This window comes from Neofelis nebulosa, chromosome 3 (genome assembly GCF_028018385.1).
Source record: "Neofelis nebulosa isolate mNeoNeb1 chromosome 3, mNeoNeb1.pri, whole genome shotgun sequence".
NCBI classification, from domain to species: domain Eukaryota; kingdom Metazoa; phylum Chordata; class Mammalia; order Carnivora; family Felidae; genus Neofelis; species Neofelis nebulosa.
Genome location: NC_080784.1, coordinates 161,336,310 through 161,358,124, shown reverse-complemented (window position 1 = coordinate 161,358,124; position 21,815 = coordinate 161,336,310). Strand labels below are relative to the sequence as shown.

General features: G+C 38.6%; 1 protein-coding gene and 1 pseudogene across 2 annotated transcripts in view; both read left to right on the top strand.

The window, feature by feature from the left end:
* The window catches only part of POLR2B (RNA polymerase II subunit B), a 43,619-nt gene that overhangs the window by 20,676 nt on the left and 1,128 nt on the right, over positions 1–21,815 (top strand). For both annotated transcript variants that reach the window (XM_058722459.1, XM_058722458.1), the window contains exons 12-24: positions 253–396; positions 626–765; positions 868–979; positions 3,082–3,236; positions 4,384–4,582; positions 4,904–5,072; positions 13,204–13,300; positions 14,298–14,392; positions 15,645–15,895; positions 15,988–16,077; positions 16,309–16,416; positions 17,412–17,525; positions 17,915–18,075. In XM_058722459.1, the coding sequence (XP_058578442.1) occupies positions 253–396; positions 626–765; positions 868–979; positions 3,082–3,236; positions 4,384–4,582; positions 4,904–5,072; positions 13,204–13,300; positions 14,298–14,392; positions 15,645–15,895; positions 15,988–16,077; positions 16,309–16,416; positions 17,412–17,525; positions 17,915–18,075 (1,835 nt within the window). The remainder of the gene's footprint in view (positions 1–252; positions 397–625; positions 766–867; positions 980–3,081; positions 3,237–4,383; positions 4,583–4,903; positions 5,073–13,203; positions 13,301–14,297; positions 14,393–15,644; positions 15,896–15,987; positions 16,078–16,308; positions 16,417–17,411; positions 17,526–17,914; positions 18,076–21,815) is intronic.
* On the top strand, positions 5,158–13,192 carry LOC131507541 (heterogeneous nuclear ribonucleoprotein A3-like; annotated as a pseudogene).

Below are 21,815 nucleotides of genomic sequence, written 5' to 3'. Positions count from 1 at the left end.
TATAAAACATTTATGTGGATATGTTAGAACTGTATATCACATATATGCCATCCCTGCTATGAGGGGCACTTAAGTTATGGGATGAATGATATTATCTAGGGAAGCGATGGAGAGAGGAGGGATAGGGAGAGTTTGAGAGTCAGTTGATTATAGGTTAAAATGTGACTTTGCCTCATTCTAGTATTTGCTAAAAATGCGGTAGCATGAGTAACAGAAATGCCCAAACTACAAAGATTTGATATTGTTTTCTAGGTGTTAAACCGCCTGACATTTGCGTCTACTCTTTCTCACCTGCGTCGTTTAAATTCTCCTATTGGTAGAGATGGCAAGCTAGCAAAACCAAGACAATTGCATAATACATTGTGGGGAATGGTGTGTCCTGCTGAGACCCCAGAGGTAATACATTAGAATTTACGTTCAGGACAAAAAGTCTACCAATAATTATGTAGAGTATATAATTACTTTTAGAAGTAAGTAATTTGCTATGCGGTTTTAGAATTAATGTTTTATTTATGATTTTGTTCTTAGAATAAATCCTGAAATCAAATTGAAGGACAAATGTTTATGGAAAGGAATTTTGATAGGTATGTTAAAGCCATATGAGTAATACTTTGTTTATTCGTAGGGCCATGCTGTAGGACTTGTGAAGAATTTAGCCCTGATGGCTTATATTTCAGTTGGATCTCAGCCTTCTCCAATTCTTGAATTTTTAGAAGAATGGAGTATGGAAAATTTAGAAGAAATATCTCCTGCAGCTATTGCTGAGTGTGTATAGACATGATTTCTTTTTTGAAACTATTGTTAATCTTTGGTTATTGCTTAGTATAGAGTTACTAACTGCAAAATGCTTTTGGTTTCACATTTTAGTGCAACCAAGATTTTTGTTAATGGCTGCTGGGTTGGAATACATAAAGATCCTGAACAACTTATGAACACCCTGAGGAAGTTGCGGCGACAGATGGACATCATTGTGTCTGAAGTGAGCCTTTAATTAAGAATAGATGATTCTACAGGATTTCTAAACAAGGCATAAGACTAGTGACAATTTTCTTTACATTGGCATTTCTTTAACTGCTTTCTCTTGAATTATAGAGTACATTGTCAGAAGTCTAGGTGATGCTTTTTTAAAGTTTATTTTGAGAGAGAGAGACAGACAGTGTGAGTGGTGGAGGGGCAGAGAGAGAGGGAGAGAGAATCTCAAACAGGTCCCACCCTGTCAGCACAGAGCCTGACGTGGGGCTCAAACCCACGAACTGTGAAACCATGACCCAAGCTGAAATCAAGAGTCGTATGCTTAACTGACTGAGCCACCCAGGTACCGCATAACTATGTTCTTTATTGGGAATTTCCCCCCAATTTTTGTTTTTTGGAGAGGGGCAGGTGGGGAGGGGCGGAGACAGGGAGTGAGAGAATCTTAGGCAGTGTGGAGCCCAATGAGAGGCTTGAGATCATGACCTGAGTCAAAATCGAGAGTCGCATGTTCTACTGACTGAGCCAGAAAGTGCCCTGCCCAAAATATCTTTTATAATTTCTGGGAATAGGGGTGCCTGGGTGGCTCAGTTGGTTAAGCATCCAACTTCTGCCCAGGTCATGGTCTCATGGTTCATGAGTTCGAGCCCTACATTGGACATGCTGCTGTCAGCGTAGAACCTGCCTTGGATCCTTTGTCCCCCTCTTTCTGTCCCTCCCCTACTGCACACTGTCTCTCAAAAATAAGTAGACATTAAAAAAAATAAAGTATGTTTTCTGGGAATATATTTTCTAGTGCTACCCAGTAGAAATATCCTGTGAGCTACCCATGGATATAGTAGCCATGTTAAAAAATTAGAAAATGAAAATAATTTTAATAATATATTTTATTTGACCTGTTCTATCCAAAGTACTATAATTTCAACATCTAATTAGTAGTTATGAGAAATTTTGTATCCTTTATTTTTATGTGGTACTTTTTTTTATTGAAGGGTAGTTGATGTACAGTATTGCATTAGTTTCAGGTGTATAACATATTGATTTGACAGTTCTATACATTATGCTGTGCTCACCAGAAATGTAGCTATATCTGTCATGTATAATAGCAATACATGTTATTATAATGCTATTGACTGTGTTCTCTGCACTGTACCACTTATTATCTGTTCATTCTATAACTGGAAGCTTGTACTTCCTACTACTCCCCTTTACCCTTTTTTGCCCATCCTCCCAACTCCTTCCTGTCTGGTAACCACTAGTTTTTCTGTGTTTATGGGTCTGTTTCTGCTTTGTTTATGTGGTACTCTTTGAAATCCACTGTATAATTTATACACATTGTACACTGCAGCGTCTCTCAGTTCAGAATGGCCATATTTCAAGTGCTTAATAATGACATGTGGCTAATGTCTGCTGTATCAGACAGGTAAAATATAAGCCATTTGTCTGATTAGGTCAGTGTCAGAAGGTGGGCTTGTTTCCGAGAAAGTATGATAGATGCAAAATGATAATGGCTGGTTACTGAAAGGTTGCAGAGTGAAGTCTATGTAATTATCAGAGACAAAATAAATTGCTATCTCTAGTGTTTGTGATGACACAAATATATTTTCTTCATTTTGCTTTATCTTGCATGACAGCATTGCCAGATATTCAGCTTTATAATTACCAAGGTTAAATAATTATTCTTTATAAAATTTTAAATTATACTTAGGTTTTTAGTATATCAAACAATGATAAACTAAGATTTGTCCATTTTTTAAAAAGGTTTATTTATTTTGAGAGGGCATGCACATGCATGCAAGCAGGTGAGGAGTAGAGAGAGGGGGAGAGAGGATCCCAAGCAGGCTTAGTGCTGACAGCGCAGAGCCCAATGTGGGTCTGGAACTCAGGAACCATGAGATCGTGACTTGAGCCAAAATTAGGAGTTGGATGCTTAACCGACTGAGCCACCCAGCTGCTGCAAGATTTGTCCATTTAAAAAAAAAAAAAGATTTGTCCATTTTATTTGATAATTGTTTGCTCCAGAAATTTACTAGGAACTTTATTATATTTTTAGCTAAGTCTTAGTGATACAGAGAAAAAGTTCATGAGACTGTTTTGTCTTTTTACATGTAGGTTTCTATGATCAGAGATATTCGAGAGCGGGAGATTCGGATCTATACCGATGCAGGACGTATTTGTAGGCCACTTCTGATTGTAGAAAAACAAAAACTACTTCTAAAGAAGAGACATATTGATCAATTGAAAGAGAGAGAATATAACAACTACAGGTAAGAACATGCATGAGGAAAAAATTGAGATATAATTCGTATGCCATATAGTTCAGTGGTTTTTAGTATATTCCTGATTGTGCAACTATCACCACTAATTCCAGAATATTTCGTTGCCCCAAAAAGGCACTTTGTACAGTCACATTTGTTTTTCTTAATTTTTATTATCAATAACTTGTAGCGTTTTGTTAAAGCATTAAAGTCTTTGTTGCATGTTGAAGTCTGATAAGAAATAACTTACATAATAGAAATTGTATAACATTTAACATGAATAATATAGCAAATAAATTTAATAAAAAGATGAATCTGCTTTAAAATTTATTTTTAAAAATATTTGAATGTATATTTTTTATTGTAAAAGAAGTCAAACAATGTGTATAATAAAAATACATAAAAGCCCCTAATCCATACTCTCCTCTTAAAAAGTAACCCATACCCATACACCCATGTATTAGAACAAACCAAGACAAACTAATAGTGATATAGGATCATACTTTGTGTGTGTTATTTATAGTAACTTGCTTTTTTTCACTATTAACAGTAATATACCTATTTTGGAACTCTTTCTGTATCCGTACATGTAGATAAAAGAATACCCTTTTTTTGTTTGTTTATATTTTAGAGCAGGGCAGTAGCGGGGGTGGGGGGGGCAAGGAACAGAGGATCTGAAGCTGGCTCTGTGCTGGTAGTAGAGAGCCCACTGCAGGGCTCCAACTCAAACTGTGAGATCATGACTTGGGCCAAAGTCGGATGCTTAAGTAACTGAGCCACCACCTAGGTGCCCTGATATAGGAATACTCTTTTTTATTAAGCAGGAAGCTTAGTTAAAATACTTCAGTAGATAAGGAAATAAAGTGAATACTTCTTTTTCTTTTAAAGTTTATTTTATTTTTATTTTTACACTTGATCTTAGCCAAAAGGCCAAGAAGCGATTATTTTATTTTTATTTTTTTTAGAGAGAGTGCGAGCAGGGTAGAGGGGCAAGAGGCAGAGAGAGAGTGAATCCTAAGCAGGCTCCACACTTAGCACAGAGCCAGATGCAGGGTTTGATCCCATGACTCTGGGATCATGACCTGAGGTGAAATTGAGTTGGACACTCAACTGACTGAGCCAACCAGGCACTCCAAAGTGAATTCCTCTTTTTTAGTTGGCAGGATCTTGTGGCCAGTGGGGTAGTAGAATATATTGATACTCTGGAAGAAGAAACAGTGATGCTTGCAATGACTCCAGATGATTTACAGGAGAAAGAAGTAGCTTATTGTTCCACATATACACACTGCGAGATTCATCCATCGATGATTCTTGGTGTCTGTGCATCTATTATTCCCTTTCCTGATCATAACCAGGTTGGTAGCAGTTTTTTGAACTTCTGGTTTTTTGAGGTATTGGGGGAGGAAGAATACAACTTAGAGATTAATCTGTAGTTTTTCGTAAAGAAAAGTGTGTTGATGAAAAGGCTGTGAACTCATATGGAATCAGCGTTTAATATGCTTTTGTTTGTTTGTTTCACTGTTAGCCATAATTATTCCAAATGGTTATGACTTCTCTTTCAGAAAAAAAACATGACCTTTACCAGCCATATTTCTGATTTGTGTAGTACCCTGTAGAATCTGTTGCTTTAGAAGCATTAAATTTTCATTGATTCTGCTTTTCATTTCTACCTTTAGTCCCCTAGAAACACATACCAGTCTGCTATGGGTAAGCAGGCTATGGGAGTTTATATCACCAACTTCCATGTTCGTATGGATACACTGGCCCATGTTCTGTATTATCCTCAAAAACCACTTGTGACTACACGGTCTATGGAATATCTACGATTTAGAGAGCTGCCAGCAGGTATGTTCAGTTTTGTTTTTCAGTTTTTTTAAAATTTTTTTTATCAAAAAAATTTTTTTTAATGTTTATTTTTGAGAGAGAGAGAAAGTGCATGAGGGGGAGGGTCAGGGGCAGAGGGGGGGGGAGCAGTCACAGAATCTGAAGCAAGCTCCAGGCTCCGAGAGGTCAGCACAGAGCCTGACGTGGGCTGGAACTTACGAGTCATATGAGATCATGACCTGAGCCAAAGTAGGATGTGTAACCTACTGAGCCACCTAGGCGCCACTATTCTTTACCTTTTAAGATCCTGTCATGCTTAAGTACTTTGAATGCTTGGGAGGGTGAATAAAATAACTTATGACACAACCTCTTTTACCTCAAAATTTATAATGTGGTGGGAAACTTGAACACAAATAATAAAAGATAGATATGTGGAAAGTGTTACGATGAGGTACAGAATCCTTTGAAAGCACAGAGTGAAGGAAATGATTGATACCTGTTGGAAATCTAGAGCCAGTTTCATGGGGGAGGTGGCATTTTAGACTAGCGTATAGTTTGACAAAAGGGTATTTGAGAGGTGGGTTGAGGAAGGGCTTAGATGCATGAATGTATGAGATACGGAACAGTTAGTAGTCATGGCACTTTAGTATAACTGAAGTGTAAATGTATGGGAGTGAACTTTGGTCTCGTAGTGTAGAGAGCAGGTTGAATTTTGAGAATGAAGACCCATCCAGCCTTTTGGAACAAGGAGGTAATACAATTTGGGATTTATTTTGAGGGTTGGGGGTGGTGTGCCTGGGTGGCTGGGTTAAGCATCTGATTCTTGATCTCAGATCAAGAATCTGAGTTCAAGATTGTGAGTTCAGACCCCACATTGGCTCCACCGTGGGCATGGAGCTTACATAAGAAGAAAAAAAAATTTAGGAATATCATTCTGGCAGTTGATACAGATTACAATTAGATATGGTATTGGAAGAAGATAATTTAGAGGTTTTTGCAGTGGTCTGAGAATTGGTAAGGTCCTTAAGAAATGAAGAAGAGTAGGAGATGAGATGCCTAATGGAATACCCTTGATGGGACTTGGAAATATTATTGGACATATTGTTGGTGTTCGTGGCTTGGGTGATAAAGAAGAGAGGAGTACTATTAATAAGATTGGAAGCCCATTAGAAGGAAGATGTTTTAGAGGTAAGATAGTAAGTTCAGTTTTCAGCATGTTGATTTTGAGTTGCTGCTATAACGTGTAAGAAAAGATTTTCCAACAGTGAGTCGCAAATATGATTTGAAAGAAGCTCAGATCTGGAGCTGTGAAGTTTTTTATATATTAGTGGTAATTATAGATTATGATGAAATTGCTAAAGGGAAATTCAGAGTGAAAATAAAGTCAGAGACAGCTTTAGGCACCAGGAAAAGAATCAGAAGAGATTTGAGATGTAGCTGCTGCTAAGGAGAATCAGGAGTTAGCAGGAGATTTTTTGTTTTGAAGTTTATTAATTTATTTTGAGAGGATGTGAACAGGATAGGGGCAGAGAGAGAGGGAGAGAGAGAATCCCAAGTAGGCTCCGGGCTGTGAGCATGGAGCCTGACATGGGGCTCGATCCTATAAACTGTGAGATGATGACCTGAGCTGAAATCAAGAATTGAGCTACTCAGGTGCCGCTGCAAGAGGAGCGTCCTAAGGAGACTGGACAGCCGGCAAAATGGTGCAGAGAAGTCTAAAGGGCAGAAGAGTGTTGAATATTAAAGGAGACAGCATAATTCTTTGGCATAATTGTTTTCTTACCTTATTATTAACAGGGTTTTGGCTTTAACTGTGGGTAACGTTATTTAGTGGAGTTTGCTTTGCAGGTAGTGGCCTTAAATTATTAACTATACTAGGGGTTTAGCATTTTGATAGCAAATTCTTACAGGTAAGAATGATTTATTTTCAAAGTCTTCCACAAGGGGTTACTCTTGTCTAGGAAAACAATCTGTTAGGTTGTCTGCAAGTATGCTCGTATCTTTGGGGTATGCTTGTAGTGTTGTGCTTTCTTCAACATTTACATGATGATTTCTTTATGGCTAGAGAAGAAAAATAGGTAAAGGATTGGAGTTGAAATGTTCTTTTGGTACTGGTATGAAGTGGTGAAGGCATGGGACTACAAGCCTTTCATTTTTTTTTTTGTTTTCTTTTAATGTTTATTTTTGAGAGAGAAACAGAATATGAGCAGGGGAGGGGCAGAGAGAGAAACACAGAGTCCAAAGCAGGCTCCAGGCTCTGAGCTGTCAACACAGAGCCTGATGTAGGGCTTGAGCTCATGAAACACAACAGCATGACCTAAGCTGAAGTCAGATGGCTAACCTACTGAGCCACCCAGGTGCCCCGGGACTACATGCCTTTCAATTCTGTTATTGCTTCATGCCTTAATCACATCTATTCTAAAAGCTAAATTTCGCCTGATCTCTCAAACTTGCCCATATAGATAAAGGCTGTAGGATGGAGGGAGCTGCCTCTTGGGCTATAGTTGATACAGTGTATGTGAGTGATCCGGGGATTGTTACAGAGGCAGAAAGTCTCACAAGGACCAAGACAGTTGAGAATCATAGACTATATCACCTGGAAAAAGAAAGGGGCATAGGTGGTGCTCACCAAAATGTGAGGACATGCTGAGGAAGTCTTGCCTATTTCATGTTTCACAGATGTCATATATGTCCTACTACTGGCTTCCTCTGTAGTAGGATCATATCACATCTCCCAAGATCCTGAGATTTCTGCAAATTCTCCAGTTTTCAAACCCTCCTCTGCCTTCAGGAACCTGCATCTTTATGTATTTTCCTTATATTATGCTTCTTGATTATGTTTAAGACTTTGAATTCTTCCAGTTCTCCCAAAGAATCCACACAAAAGGATGGTGACCATGTGGGTGCTACTAAAGATTTCATAGGGGAATCATGTAGATTTCAGGAGGATTATTTGACTTTTCTGAAGACCTTGCCTGCTAATGGGGTTTTCTCCACTGTCAACTTCCTTGACACTGCCCTTTCCTTGGAGAATTTCATACTCCTTTCGTCCCAAGCAGAACATTTTAGCTTTTTCTGCTCCAAATTTATTTTTTTATTTTTATTTATATATTTTTAAATGTTTATTATTTTTGAGAGAGAGAGACAAGACAGAGCATGCGCAGGGGAGGGGCAGAGCGAGGGAGACACAGAATCCGAAGCAGGCTCCAGGCTCTGAGCTGTCAGCACAGAGCCTGACACGGGGCTCAAACTCACGAACCTCAAACTCACAAACCGAGAGATCATGACCTTAGCCGGCCAAAATCAACAGATACTTAACTGACTGAGCCCCCCAGGCACCCCTACTCCAAATTTAAATACACAAACCCATTAAGGTTCTCAGAAGAACAAATACCTTCTTACTAGAATGATTCTTTTTCCTTAGAGAGCAAAGTTATATTTAGCACAGTGTTTAGTGTTAACTTTTAAAAAAATTTTATTTTTAATTTTATTTTTTTGTTTAAGTGTTTATTTATTTTTGAGAGAGAGAGAGTGGGAGACACAGAATCCAAAGCAGGCTCTAGGCTCTGAGGTGTCAGCACAGAGCCCAATTTGGGGCTCGAACTCACAAACTATGAGATCATGATCTGAGCCGAAGTTGGACACCCAAGTGACTCAGCCACCCAGATGCCCCTAAAATTTACTTATTTTTGAGAGAGTGCAAGACAGAGCACGAGTAGGGGTGGGTGGGGGGGGCGCAGAGAGAGAGGGAGATTGAGAATCACAAGCAGGCTCTGCACCACCAGTACAAAGCCCAATATGGGGCTGGATCTCACAAACCGTGAAATTGTGACCTGAGCCAAAATCAACTGTTAGATGCTTAAGCAGCTGAGCCACCTAGGTGGCCCCAGTGTTAATCTTTTAAACAGGGCTTTATCTTAAAAAAAAGAATTTTTTTTTAATGTTTTATTTATCTTTGAGACAGAGACAGAACATGAGCAGGGGAGGGGCAGAGAGAGAGAGGGAGACACAGAATCTGAAGCAGGCTCCAGGCTCTGGGCTGTCAGCACAGAGCCCAATGCGGGGCTCGAACTCACAAACTGCAAGATCATGACCTTAGCCGACGTCAGATGCTTAACCAACTGAGCCACCCAGGTGCCCCAGGGCTTTATGTTTTAAACAGGGCTTGCAACCTCAGATTCCTACAGCATTAGGCAGGATTGGTGAGTAAGTAAGTTAAAGGTTTGCCTTTCCACTGGGGTTAGCCCGTAGCTTCAGCTGTGGCCGTGATGTATATAAGTGGACCCAGTGATGCCCGATCTGATATTTCAAAAAACGTTTGAAATCTAAGCTTTTGAATTTACTTTTCAAAGCGATAGGAATGGATTCAAGTTAAAAACAAAACTCCGGAATCTGCTACCTTGGGCCAGGCGTGTTTAAGATAGCCAGCAGAAAGCTTTCTGTGGCATAGAAGCCAGAGCTTTTAAGGGGCAAATGTTGTTATTAGGGAGGAGGGCCTGCCCTTTGCATGCATCTCTCTCTCTAAATCTGTTTGTGCCTTCGGTTGGGAATTACTGGGAATGAGAGACTTGGAGGAGAGGAGTGTGTCTTCAGTGTCCCAGACCCAGACCAGTAGCACCACCACCTCTTACGCTGCATCCTCCTTGTTAAAACTGCACCCCTGGCTGTATGCATAAAGGAGTAAATGAATGGTGTGCCTTCTCATGAGGGGTGGGTTGCTTTTTGAAAGTTGAATTTAGCTTTAGGGAAGCAAATATAAACATTTGATTCAGAATTCAGGTAACCAGAACATTCAGTTATCCAGATTTAGTTGCTTTGTATTCTGTAGTCATAGTCTTTTACTCCACATTTGAAATATTTAAATCAAGATATGTTAACTATAGCTTTAGAGTTGAATGTATTTTAATTTTTGGAAAATCTGATTCAAATATATGTGCATTATATTCATTGAAACTCCACCCACATTCAGCAGTCATTTCTTAGATTTCAGTCCTACTAGTTCATAGGGTGTTTTAAACTTTTGTCTTTTTAAGTACTTGTTGTTTTCTTTACAGTCTCACCAAAAGTAGTTTGGGCAGCAGCAACTAAGAATAAGATTGTGGTGTGGAAGGTGGCCCTACGTTTTTGTTAGTATAGGGAAAGCAGAATGGTACTAGGTTCAAACTGCAAATCAGGAGACAAGGAGCTGGGACTTGAGTCTGTTGTTTACTAACTTTGGGAGCATGGATAAGTCATTTAAATAGTTCTTTCTGATAATGATGAGAATAGTAGTACCTCATTTATGGCACAGGGTTGCTGTGAAAATTGTGAAACTTGGTTTAGGGAAGTACTTTGTAAATTAAATAAATTTAATGTTTATTTTTGAGAGAGAGTGTAAGTGGAGGAGGGGCACAGAGAGGGAGACATAGAATCTGAAGCAGGCTCTAGGCTCTGGGCTGTCACCACAGAGCCTGACACAGGGCTTGAACCCACAAATGGAGAGATCATGATCTTAGCCGAAGTTTCACGCTTAACCGAGTGAGCTACTCAGGCTTCCCAGGGATGCACTTTATAAATATGAGGTGACTTGTATGTGTAATCACCAATTATAAGATGGGTACATTGAGAATGACTACCTCTTTTTTTTTTTTTTTTAAATTTTTTAATGTTTATTTATTTTTGAGAGAGAGTGCAAGCAGGGGAGGAGCAGAGAGAGAGAGAGGGAAACACAGAATCTGAAGCAGGCTCCAGGCTCTGAGCTATCAGCACAGAGCCTGATGCGGGGCTCGAACCCACAAACCGTGAGATCACGACCTGAGCCGAAGACAGACGCTTAACTGAATGAGACACCCAGGCGCCCATGACTACCCCTTTTTTTTTTTTTTTTTTTTTTTTTAATTTTTTTTTTTTAACGTTTTATTTATTTTTGAGACAGGGAGAGACAGAGCATGAACGGGGGAGGGTCAGAGAGAGGGAGACACAGAATCTGAAACAGGCTCCAGGCTCTGAGCTGTCAGCACAGAGCCCTACGTGGGGCTCGAACTCACGGACCGCGAGATCATGACCTGAGCCGAAGTCGGCCGCTTAACCCACTGAGCCACCCAGGCGCCCCTGACTACCCCTTTTTTAAAGTTTGTTTATTTTGAAAGAGCATGAGCAGGGGAGGGGCACAGAGAGGATTCTAAGGAGTGCTGTCAGCATGGAGCCCAATGTGGGGCTTGAAGCCATGAACTATGAGAGCATTATTTGAGCTGAAATCAAGAGTCTGATGCCTGACTGAGCCACCCAGATGCCCCAGGTTTTGCTTATTTTATTCATTAAGCCTTCAGAGTAGTTGCCTCATTTATTGCTATCCCAGGGGAAGTAGACTTTGACAGGTACTGTGGTGAAAAACATTTGTGGCAAATATGGTTACATAAAATTGCTTTAAAAGAAAGGGTCAGTGACTAGCCTCATCGTTTCCTTCGGTCCCATATCAAACTTGAGTTGGCAGAGGCAAGTCTGGTTTCAAAATGGCGGTAAAACTACCCCTGCCTGATCGCCTCCAGCCCCACTCTAGCCATTGCTACCAGGGGGAGGAAGGGCATGATTCAAGGAACCAGAGCAGTTGAGAAAACTGTTTATTGGTGGGTTGAGCTTTGATACTACATATGATTGTTGAAGAGAACATTTTGAAAAAATGGGGCACACTTACAGATTATATGGTTTTGATTCCAGGGGTTTTGGTTTTGTGACTTATTTGTTGAAGAGGTGGATGCAGCAGTGTGTGCTTGACCACACAAGGTTGATGGGTGTGTAGTGGAATCAAAGAGAGCTGTTTTTACAGAGGATTCTGTAAAGCTTTTGTATTAAAGAAAATACAGAAGAATAACATGAGAGACTACTTTGAAAAGTAAGATTGGCAAGATTGAAACCACAGAAGTTATGGAAGATGGGTGGAGTGGAAAAAAGGATTTGCTTTTGTAATTTTTGATGATCATGATACAGTTGATAAAATTGTTCAGAAATACTACACTACTAATGGGCATAATTGTGAAGTGGTAAAGGCCCTTTCTAAACTAGATATACAGTCTGCTGGATTGCAGAGAGGTTCTTATGGAGGTGGATCTGGCAACTTTTTAGGTGGTGGGGGAAACTTTGGAGCTAGTGGTGACTTTGGCCATGGTGGAAACTTTGGTGGAAGAAGAGGTTCTGGTGGTGGAGATGATGGCAGCAGAGTTAGTTATAAAAGATGTGAGGGTGACAACTATGACGGTGGTCCTGGTTATAGTCGTGGAGGAGGTTCTGGTGTTGGTGGACCAGGATATGGAAACCAAGGAGGCGGATGTGGTGGTGGTGGTGATGATGGTTACGATGAAAGAGGAAATTTCAGAGGTGGTAAATGTGGTGGTGGGAACTATAATGGTTTTGGAAATAGCAGTGGGCCACAGAAGTAAAATTATGGACCCACGAAACAGGGCAGTTTCAGTGGAATAAGCTTGGGCAGTCCCTGTGGTGGTGATTATGGATCTAGTGGTGGAAGTAAATGATGTGGTAGCAGAGAGTTATAAAAAAAAAAAAAAACTCAGAAGAAAAGGGCTACAGTTCGTAGCAGGAGAGAGAGCAAGGAGTTACCAGGAAAGCTACAGGTTACTTTGAGATATTTGTCCCAAATGCATTAGAGGAACTGTAAAAATCTGCCACAGAAGGATCAATGATCCAGAGTGAGAAAAGTTACTACAGCTTAAACAGGAAACTTTTCTTATTTAGGACTGTCCTAGCCACAGTTTGCAAAAAGTGCAGCTATTGCTTAATGCAGGGTAGTGTCAATTAGATGTGCATTCCCACCCCGACTCCCTCTATTTTTAAAGATTTTATTTTTAAGTAATCTCTACACCCATTGTGGGGCTTGAACTCATGACCCTGAGATCAAGAGTCGCATGCTCTACTGATTGAGCCAGCCAAGCATCCCTGGATGTACATTTCTGAGGTCTTTTATCCATTGTAGCTTTGTCTTTTTTTGTTGTTGTTTTCTTTTTTTCTTTACATCTGGTATATTGCCCTATAAATTGTGGTAGTGGTACCAGGAATAAAAAATTAAGGAATTTTTAACTTTTCAAAAAAAAAATAAAAGGAATAATTTTTCTTTGTTTCCTATATGATACTTTAATGTATGCTTTTACATGCACTACAGGTATCAACTCCATTGTGGCCATTGCATCTTACACTGGATATAATCAAGAAGACTCTGTTATCATGAATCGTTCAGCTGTAGACAGAGGCTTTTTCAGGTCAGCTATTTACAACAGTTGTCAAAACATTAATATTTTAATCAAAAAAAGTTTTTTAAAAACAAGTTTGGCTTATGTATCCAAACTTTTTGGTGGTTTTGAAGATCAGGCTAGAAGAGATTTTGATCTGACTTGACAGCAGAGAAATTTTTCTGTTAAGATATTTAATCTTTTGCCTCAATTCATGATGTTTTGTGGATATTTGGCAGACACATACTGTTGTGTGGATGCCTATATAGAGTATAGTGTGAAATCATTGCCTGACTCCAGAAAACAGGAGGCCTGGTTGATGGTCATGAGTGACTGAAGACACTATTTCTTGTGTCTCAGGATTTTCAGATGTTAATATGTTGAGGCCCCCACCTCCCACGCTCTTTTTTGGTAAGCAAAGACATCTTTGCATTTAGATAATACAGAAATGTCTAAAGAAATAAAAATAAACCTGTAATCTTAGTATCCATAAATAACTATTAAAATTATAGTGTGTTTTTTTCAATCTTTTTTTTTTTTATCATGCTTCAGTTATTTTATTGGCAAATAATCTCAAATGCATGGCATATGAAGATTGGTTAAAAACTGGGAATTTAGAAGATGGATTTTTTTCTGTTTAGTTTTAGAGGATAGCACTAGGATCAGAGGGTAGACGGTAGACATGATAGCCGAATATCATAAACTTCTGACTAGAAATATTGGAGCAGATCCTGTGTGACCATCTCTGAGGGACATTATGGAAGGGATTCTTATTTCAGATAGGTTGGATTTAGTGACCTTTCTCACATATAATCCAGCCATGTTAAGATTATGGGTCAAATGCTACATGTGTGGCCCATGTAACAGCAGTTAGGACTTAACTTTGACCCTTAATACAGTTACCTCTTGTCCTAGATTCATGGTTTAAATTGTCTCCCAAATAACAATTAAGTAAAAATTATTGGTTATGTTCTAAGTCCTTTTATGAAAGGAAAGTAGAAATTCCCTTTATAACCATGTGTTTTAGGTCTGTTTTCTATCGATCATATAAAGAACAGGAATCTAAAAAAGGATTTGATCAAGAAGAAGTTTTTGAGAAGCCAACCCGTGAAACATGCCAAGGTAAGTGATACTGATGTTTAAATTATGGAATTTTATTTATTTATTTTTAAAATTTTATTGTTTTTTTTAATGTTTATTTAGTTTTGAGAGAGGGAGAGACAGTGGGAGTGGGGGAAGGAACAGAGAGAGGGAGACACAGAATCCGAAGCAGGCTTCAGGGTCTGAGCTGTCAGCACAAAGCCCAGTGTGGGGCTTGAACTCACAAACTGTGAGATGATGACCTGAGCCAAAGTTGGACACTTAACTGACTGAGCCACCCAGGCGCCCCTAAATTATGGAATTTAAAGTTAGTTAACTTTACCATTGTTTTCCTGAATAATTTTCTTCTCCCTCCCCCCAACCTCCCACCACATGAGAATATGTTTTCATGTTATTCTTAGAACTCTTATATAAGAAAATATGTGTGTTTGCTAAAAGTCTTTGCATGTAAGAGCTGGCTTGTTATAGTTCTTCCATCCTGGTAGATCCTGCATTGAAGAGGGTATTTAGGAGATTAGAGAGGTCATATAATTTCATATAATATGCTACAGCCCCATTCTTACTTGTACTGTGAACTGTCCGTCAGTTTATGTGTTTGCATGGGAACTCCCTCTCCTCTCCACATTGTAGTGTGACTACATTTGTGTAATCACAATATTTGTGTACATTTAACAGACAAATGAGAGGACACCTAGCACTTTTTTTTTGTTTCTTCTAGAAAACTCAAACTTATTTTCTAGTTATTTTCACAGATACTTAAAAACTGTGTATGCAGTGGAATGGATGGCATGTCCCAGGGAAATGGGGCATCTCTGCCACAGTTTTGACTTCTAATGGTATTGTGTGAAGTAAAATGTGTTACATTTTTTAAATCATCTATTATTCCATTCCTGTGGGTGGTTCTGTGTAGTAATGAATTGATGTCCATCGAAGTTAAGATTTCCACAAGATGAAATTAAAAGTTTCTGTGGGAGGATGTGTGTTAGAGGGCATAGTCTTTTCTCCTTGATATTCCTTTTCATGTAAAAAAGAGATCAGAACATGGCAACACCCTTATCCAAAGTCACCCAGCAAATAGTCTGATTTTCCAGTGCTCAGTCCAGTGCTTTTTTTAAAAAAATTCATGGTGTTAAAGATTCCTGTGAACTTCCCTCTGACTTGGAAATGATTTATGTATTTGGTTTTTAATCTTTTAGAGGGATTATGTGACATTGTAAATACTTTTCTATATAGTAGTACCATTTCAGAAAATTCCTTGTCTGTTTCTTCATAGGTATGAGGCATGCCATTTATGACAAGCTGGATGATGATGGTTTGATAGCTCCTGGAGTCCGTGTGTCAGGAGATGATGTTATTATAGGCAAAACAGTCACCTTGCCTGAAAATGAAGATGAATTGGAGGGCACTAATCGACGCTATACCAAGAGAGATTGTAGCACATTTCTTAGAACTAGTGAGACGGGAATTGTGGATCAGGTTATGGTAACTCTCAATCAGGAAGGATATAAGTTTTGTAAAATAAGGGTGAGTATAGCTTTGTCATACTTGTATGTTTATGAAGAGCTGTTTATAAAAAGTAAACCAGTTTGAACTAACCTCTTTTTGTATGAATTCAGGTCCGCTCTGTTAGAATTCCACAGATTGGAGACAAATTTGCTAGTCGACATGGTCAAAAGGGTACTTGTGGTATTCAGTATAGACAAGAGGTGGGTGTCTTTTATCTCCCTCACCCCCACCCAAAGTTCTGTTTAACATTTTATTAAAATTTGCTTTAAAGTATAAAGGTGATAAAGGCTTGACTTTTTAGTGTTGAATAAGTATATGAAGATACCATGTTGAGCACAATTGTGGACGTAGAAAACTTCAAGGGTGGGGGCCAGTTCTAGTTTTGTAGCTAAGAGAGTTAAGTTTGTCTCCTTTTAAAAATTCCTTTATAGGATATGCCTTTCACCTGTGAAGGTATCACCCCTGATATCATCATAAATCCCCATGCCATCCCCTCTCGTATGACTATTGGTCACTTGATTGAATGTCTTCAAGGGAAGGTAAGAGATTTTCTTTAAAAATATATACTCCAAACTAATGTTTCTTCCAAAATGATGATATGTGATTTCTGTCATATTTGTTTTTTTTTTTTTTTTAATTTTTTTTTCAACGTTTTTTATTTATTTTTGGGACAGAGAGAGACAGAGCATGAACGGGGGAGGGGCAGAGAGAGAGGGAGACACAGAATCGGAAACAGGCTCCAGGCTCCGAGCCATCAGCCCAGAGCCTGACGCGGGGCTTGAACTCACGGACTGCGAGATCGTGACCTGGCTGAAGTCGGACGCTTAACCGACTGCGCCACCCAGGCGCCCCAATGATTTCTGTCATATTTGAGTTTGGGGTTCTTTGTTGGAAAAAGCTAGTATGATACTTATTTTCCTGCTTTTAAATTGGTTAGGATTTTTTCCCCCCTGGCAAAAATTTGTGAAGTTTTGGTTATGTCAGAATTTTTGTAAAATTTACTACATCCAACCTCTACATACATACATGGTTATTATCCTTTAGACTGGTTCTTTTCTATAGATGAAGAGTTAATTCATTGGTGGTTAGTTCAGTATGCACTTAATAATTTTATAGCTATATTACTAGCTATAAAGTTTTCTAATTTTAAGTATTTTGTTAAGGTGGAATGGCTAATCCTAACCCTAACCCTAACATGCGTGGCTTGGTTTTAGGGCATTAAAATGTCATTTTCTTGGAGCCATAGGTGGGAGTCTCATTCTTTTTGTGTCTGGTCTCAGGGATAGCTTCCTTTTTGAAGGCTTATAATGGAATTAGTTTAATCTTTTTGGTAGATTAGTTATAAATACTATTTCATGTAAGATATTAACAAAATGAAACTTATAGTATTACAGCTTTATATAACAGATTTTTAAGTTCAAAATCTTACCTGTATAGAAAGGATTTAAATTGAATATATTTTTATTAATGAAAGTCTCCTTCTAAGAGGAGACTAAAGGATGCAGCCTTTTAAAGACTTTTTTTTTTTTTAAAGGTATCAGCTAACAAAGGTGAAATTGGTGATGCCACTCCATTTAATGATGCTGTTAATGTGCAGAAGATTTCTAATCTATTATCTGATTATGGCTACCATCTCAGAGGAAATGAGGTATGTTTGTTCTTTAGTAGTTATGTCTGTTCTGTTTTGTATGTGTGTACTTTCATTCTTAAAAAAGATCAACCCTTTTATTGAAGTGTGACACATACTTTATATACACAAATCATTAATGTGCAGCTTGATGAATTTATTTTACGCAAAGTGAACACACCTTGTGTGACTGGCACCCAGATCTCAAAAAGAAAATTACCAGTACCCTTTTAGTCCTAGATACCCCCTCATGTCTCCTTCCAGTTTCTACTACCTTCCCACCCAACCCCAAGGTAAACATTCTCTTGACTTTTTATTAGTTTTGTCTTTTGATCTTCGTATAAATGAAATCATACAGTATGTGCATGTATATTTAGTATTTTAAGTCTGTACTTCAAAATTTGTTTCAGGTCCTGTACAATGGGTTCACTGGTCGAAAAATCACATCACAAATTTTTATTGGTCCTACATATTACCAGCGTTTGAAGCATATGGTGGATGATAAGATTCATTCTCGTGCCAGGGGACCTATTCAGATCCTTAATAGACAGCCCATGGAGGGTAGATCTCGGTAAGAGAGCTGCATCACCATCATTGTTATTATTCATTTATTTAAAAAAAATGTTTATTTTTATTTTTATTTTTTTTATTTTTTATTTTATTTTTTTTAAATTTTTTTCAACGTTTTTTATTTATTTTTGGGACAGAGAGAGACAGAGCATGAGCGGGGGAGGGGCAGAGAGAGAGGGAGACACAGAATCGGAAACAGGCTCCAGGCTCCAGGCTCCGAGCCATCAGCCCAGAGCCTGATGCGGGGCTTGAACTCACAGACGGCGAGATCGTGACCTGGCTGAAGTTGGACGCTCAACCGACTGCGCCACCCAGGCGCCCCAAAAATGTTTATTTTTAAGAGTGGGGTTGGGGGGAGAGAGACAGAGAGGGGGGTTGGGACAGAGAGAGAGAGAGACCGTGAACCCAAGCAGGCCTTGTATGAGGGGTTGAACTGGTGAATGGTGAGATCGTGACCTGATCCAAAATCAAGAGTCAGATGCTTAACCAACTGAGCCACCCAGGCTCTCCCATCGTTATTATTTTTTAAAAAATTATTTTGAGAGAGACAGAGAGTGCAAGTTGGGGAGGGGCAGAGAGAGGGAGAATCTCAAGCAGACTCCGCACTGTCAGGGCAGAGCCCGCACTGTCAATGCAGAGCCGGATGCAGGGCTTGAGTATTAATTAGCCTTTTTAAATGAAAACTGTCACTTACAAACATAGACACAATGGTATAATGAAACCCCCATGTGCCTGTCCCTCCACTTCCATAATTAACAATGGGACTTTTTACGTTCATCTCCCCATTCCTACCAACTCCTGATTATTTTTAAGCAAAGTCCAGATACCAATTTTTTCTGTAAATGTAGTTTAGCATAGATTTACAAAAGAGTGGTTCTCAAATTTCTTGGTTCCAGGACCTCAAAGAACTTTTAAGTTGTATTTATTGATGTTAATCATGTTAGAAGTTAAACTAAGACTTAATATTAATTTATTAAAAAATAACACTTAATAAGCCCACTACATATTAACAGATAACATTTAAAATTTTTTTAATTTTTTAAGTATTTGAGAGAAAGAGCATTCACATTTGCACATGTGCATGTAGGGGAAGGGCAGAGAGAGGCAGAGAGAATCCTAAGCAGGTTTCATGCTGTTAGTGCAGAGCCTGACATGAGGCTCAGTCTCACGAACCGTGATATCATGACCTGAGCGGTTATCAAGGGTCAGATGCTCAACCAATTGAGCCGCCCAGGTGCCCCCAACAAATAACGTTTTTGTTTTGTTTTGTTTTGTTTAACATTTATTTATTTTTGAGACAGAGAGAGAGCATGAACAGGGGAGGGTCAGAGAAAGAGGGAGACACAGAATCTGAAACAGGCTCCAGGCTCTGAGCCGTCAGCACAGAGCCCGACGCGGGGCTCGAACTCACGGACCGCGAGATCATGACCTGAGCCGAAGTCGGCCGCTTAACCGACTGAGCCACCCAGGCGCCCCACAAATAACGTTTTTAATGGAAAATATATTTTCCAAATAAATTTAGTAATGAGTGACATTGGTTTACCTTTCTGCAAATCTTTTTAATGAGCTGATTTGCTAGAAGACAGCAGGATTCTTCTGTCTGCTTCTGCATTCAGTCCACTGCAGTATTTTATTTTTTATATTTAAGTACACAAGGAAAATCCTACTTCCCATAGATACGTGGTTGGAAAAGGGAGGAATATTTTAATAACATTTTCAGGTGACTTTGGATATTATGTTTTGATGCTACACGAAAATGAAAAGTTGTAGTTTCTTAAAGGCTAGTTGTAATGTAGAAGCCAACTCAGTGAATCTTTTGTATTCATTATATTAAAATCCACTGGCTTGTCTTGCACTTTGAGTGTATCTTTCACACATGTGTAATTTTGTAGCACCATAATTGGCTGTTTGGAAAATACTGGCTCATGTTGACATATTTATCCAAAAATAGTTCACATTTGTAGTGGCTTCACCAGTGTTATCAGAAGTCTTTTATTGGGACACTGTTAAAGCCATAATGTTGAATAGAGGTTTTCTAAAATTCTAATTTTTGACTGAAAGATCAAAAGCTTAATCATTTTCAACAGATATTTAAAATTATTTTCCTTTAAGTGAAAGGCATATTACTTTGTTCATTTTTCTAAAAATGTCTGCCAAATAGTTGGTGTTCTCAGTGTTGAATTAATATAATTGCTGTCAGCTCTTTTTTCAAGATATACTCCCTTGGGAAAAGTGATTAGTTCAGAATTGTGCAAGTATTTTTCTTCAAGCATCCTCCATATAGAAGTGCTTTAGAACTTACCATTAGGTCATAGAATATTAAAAATGTGTATTCTCAAGAGTCAAGGTTTAGTAAAACTCTAGCTTCATTAATGACATTCTTAAGTAAAACTGGCTTTTCCCTCCTCCCTTCACAGTGGAGAGCATGACTACTGCTAGTACGTTTGGTTCCACTGCCTGGACTTGTGTTCAGCAGTTTTACTCTGTTTCTTTTGCAGCCATCTCAGTGCAAATGTCAACACAGTGAAAGAAGTAAATATGCTGTATTATAAAAATAGTTTTCACCCTCACTGGGTCCACAGGCCACACCCAGACAACTTCTACTTGAAAAGATTAGAACACTAACCTAATCGCAGTATTTAGTTGACTCTTGAACAACACAGGTTTGAACTGTGCAGGCCTACTTATGCACGGATTTTGATGCAGTACTATAAATACTTTAACATTTTTTTCTTCTAGGTTTATTATAAGAATACATATGTAAAATATGTGCTAATTGTTATTCGTAAGTCTTTGTCAGCAGGTTATTAGTAAAGTTTTTGGAGAATCAAAAGTTCTGTTTGACTATGATTTTTGACTATGGGGGGGAATCAGTGCCCCATACTCAGGTGTTGTTCAAGGGTCACCTCTACCTCAACATTCAGTGTCCAATGTTCAAATTTTCCTGATTGAATAATTTTTAAAAAGGCTTGTTGATTTTAATCAGGAGAGAAGTCCGTGCTTTGCAGTTGATTGATCTAAAAAAAAAATTTTTTTAATGCTTACTTTTGAGAGAGAGAGACACAGAATCCTAAGCAGGCTTCAGTGTCCACGCTGTCAGCCCAGAGCCCGATGTGGGACTCGAACCCACAAACCGTGGGATCATTGACCTGAGCCAAAGTCGGTCACTTAACTGACTGAGCCACCCACGTGCCCCTAAAGCTTTTTTTTTTTTTTTTTTTTTTTAAGTCTATAGATTGTCTTCCAGCTTTTTTTCCTTGCAGTTTATTTGTTGAAGCAATTGGATTATTTGTCCTGGAGTGTTTTCTCACACGCTGGATTTTGCTGATTCCATTCTTGGGCTGTATATTCCTGTTTTTCTTGTAAACTGCTAATTAGATCTTGAGCTTTGATGATATGAAGGGTTGCATTCTTGTGCAGTAATACTGTATAGGTGGTATTGTAGATTTCTAGTATCTGGTTGTCTCTTAGTGATTTTAGCAGTTATTAATGATTGAAGCCCTTAATTTTATTTTGTCACTTAATAGTTGGAATAGTTCTGTAGAGAGAAATCTTGTTTCAACTGGTTACCTGGTGACATAGTTCCTAAAGGCATGATAAATACTTCATTCTTTATCAGTTTTCAAAATAATGAGTTGTCTTTCATCCTCCAAAGTTGACCGATATTTTTTTTTGGTAATATTAGAAAATCATTGGTTTTATGTATTTTGTATATTAGGAATGTTAGGGAAACTGTCACCA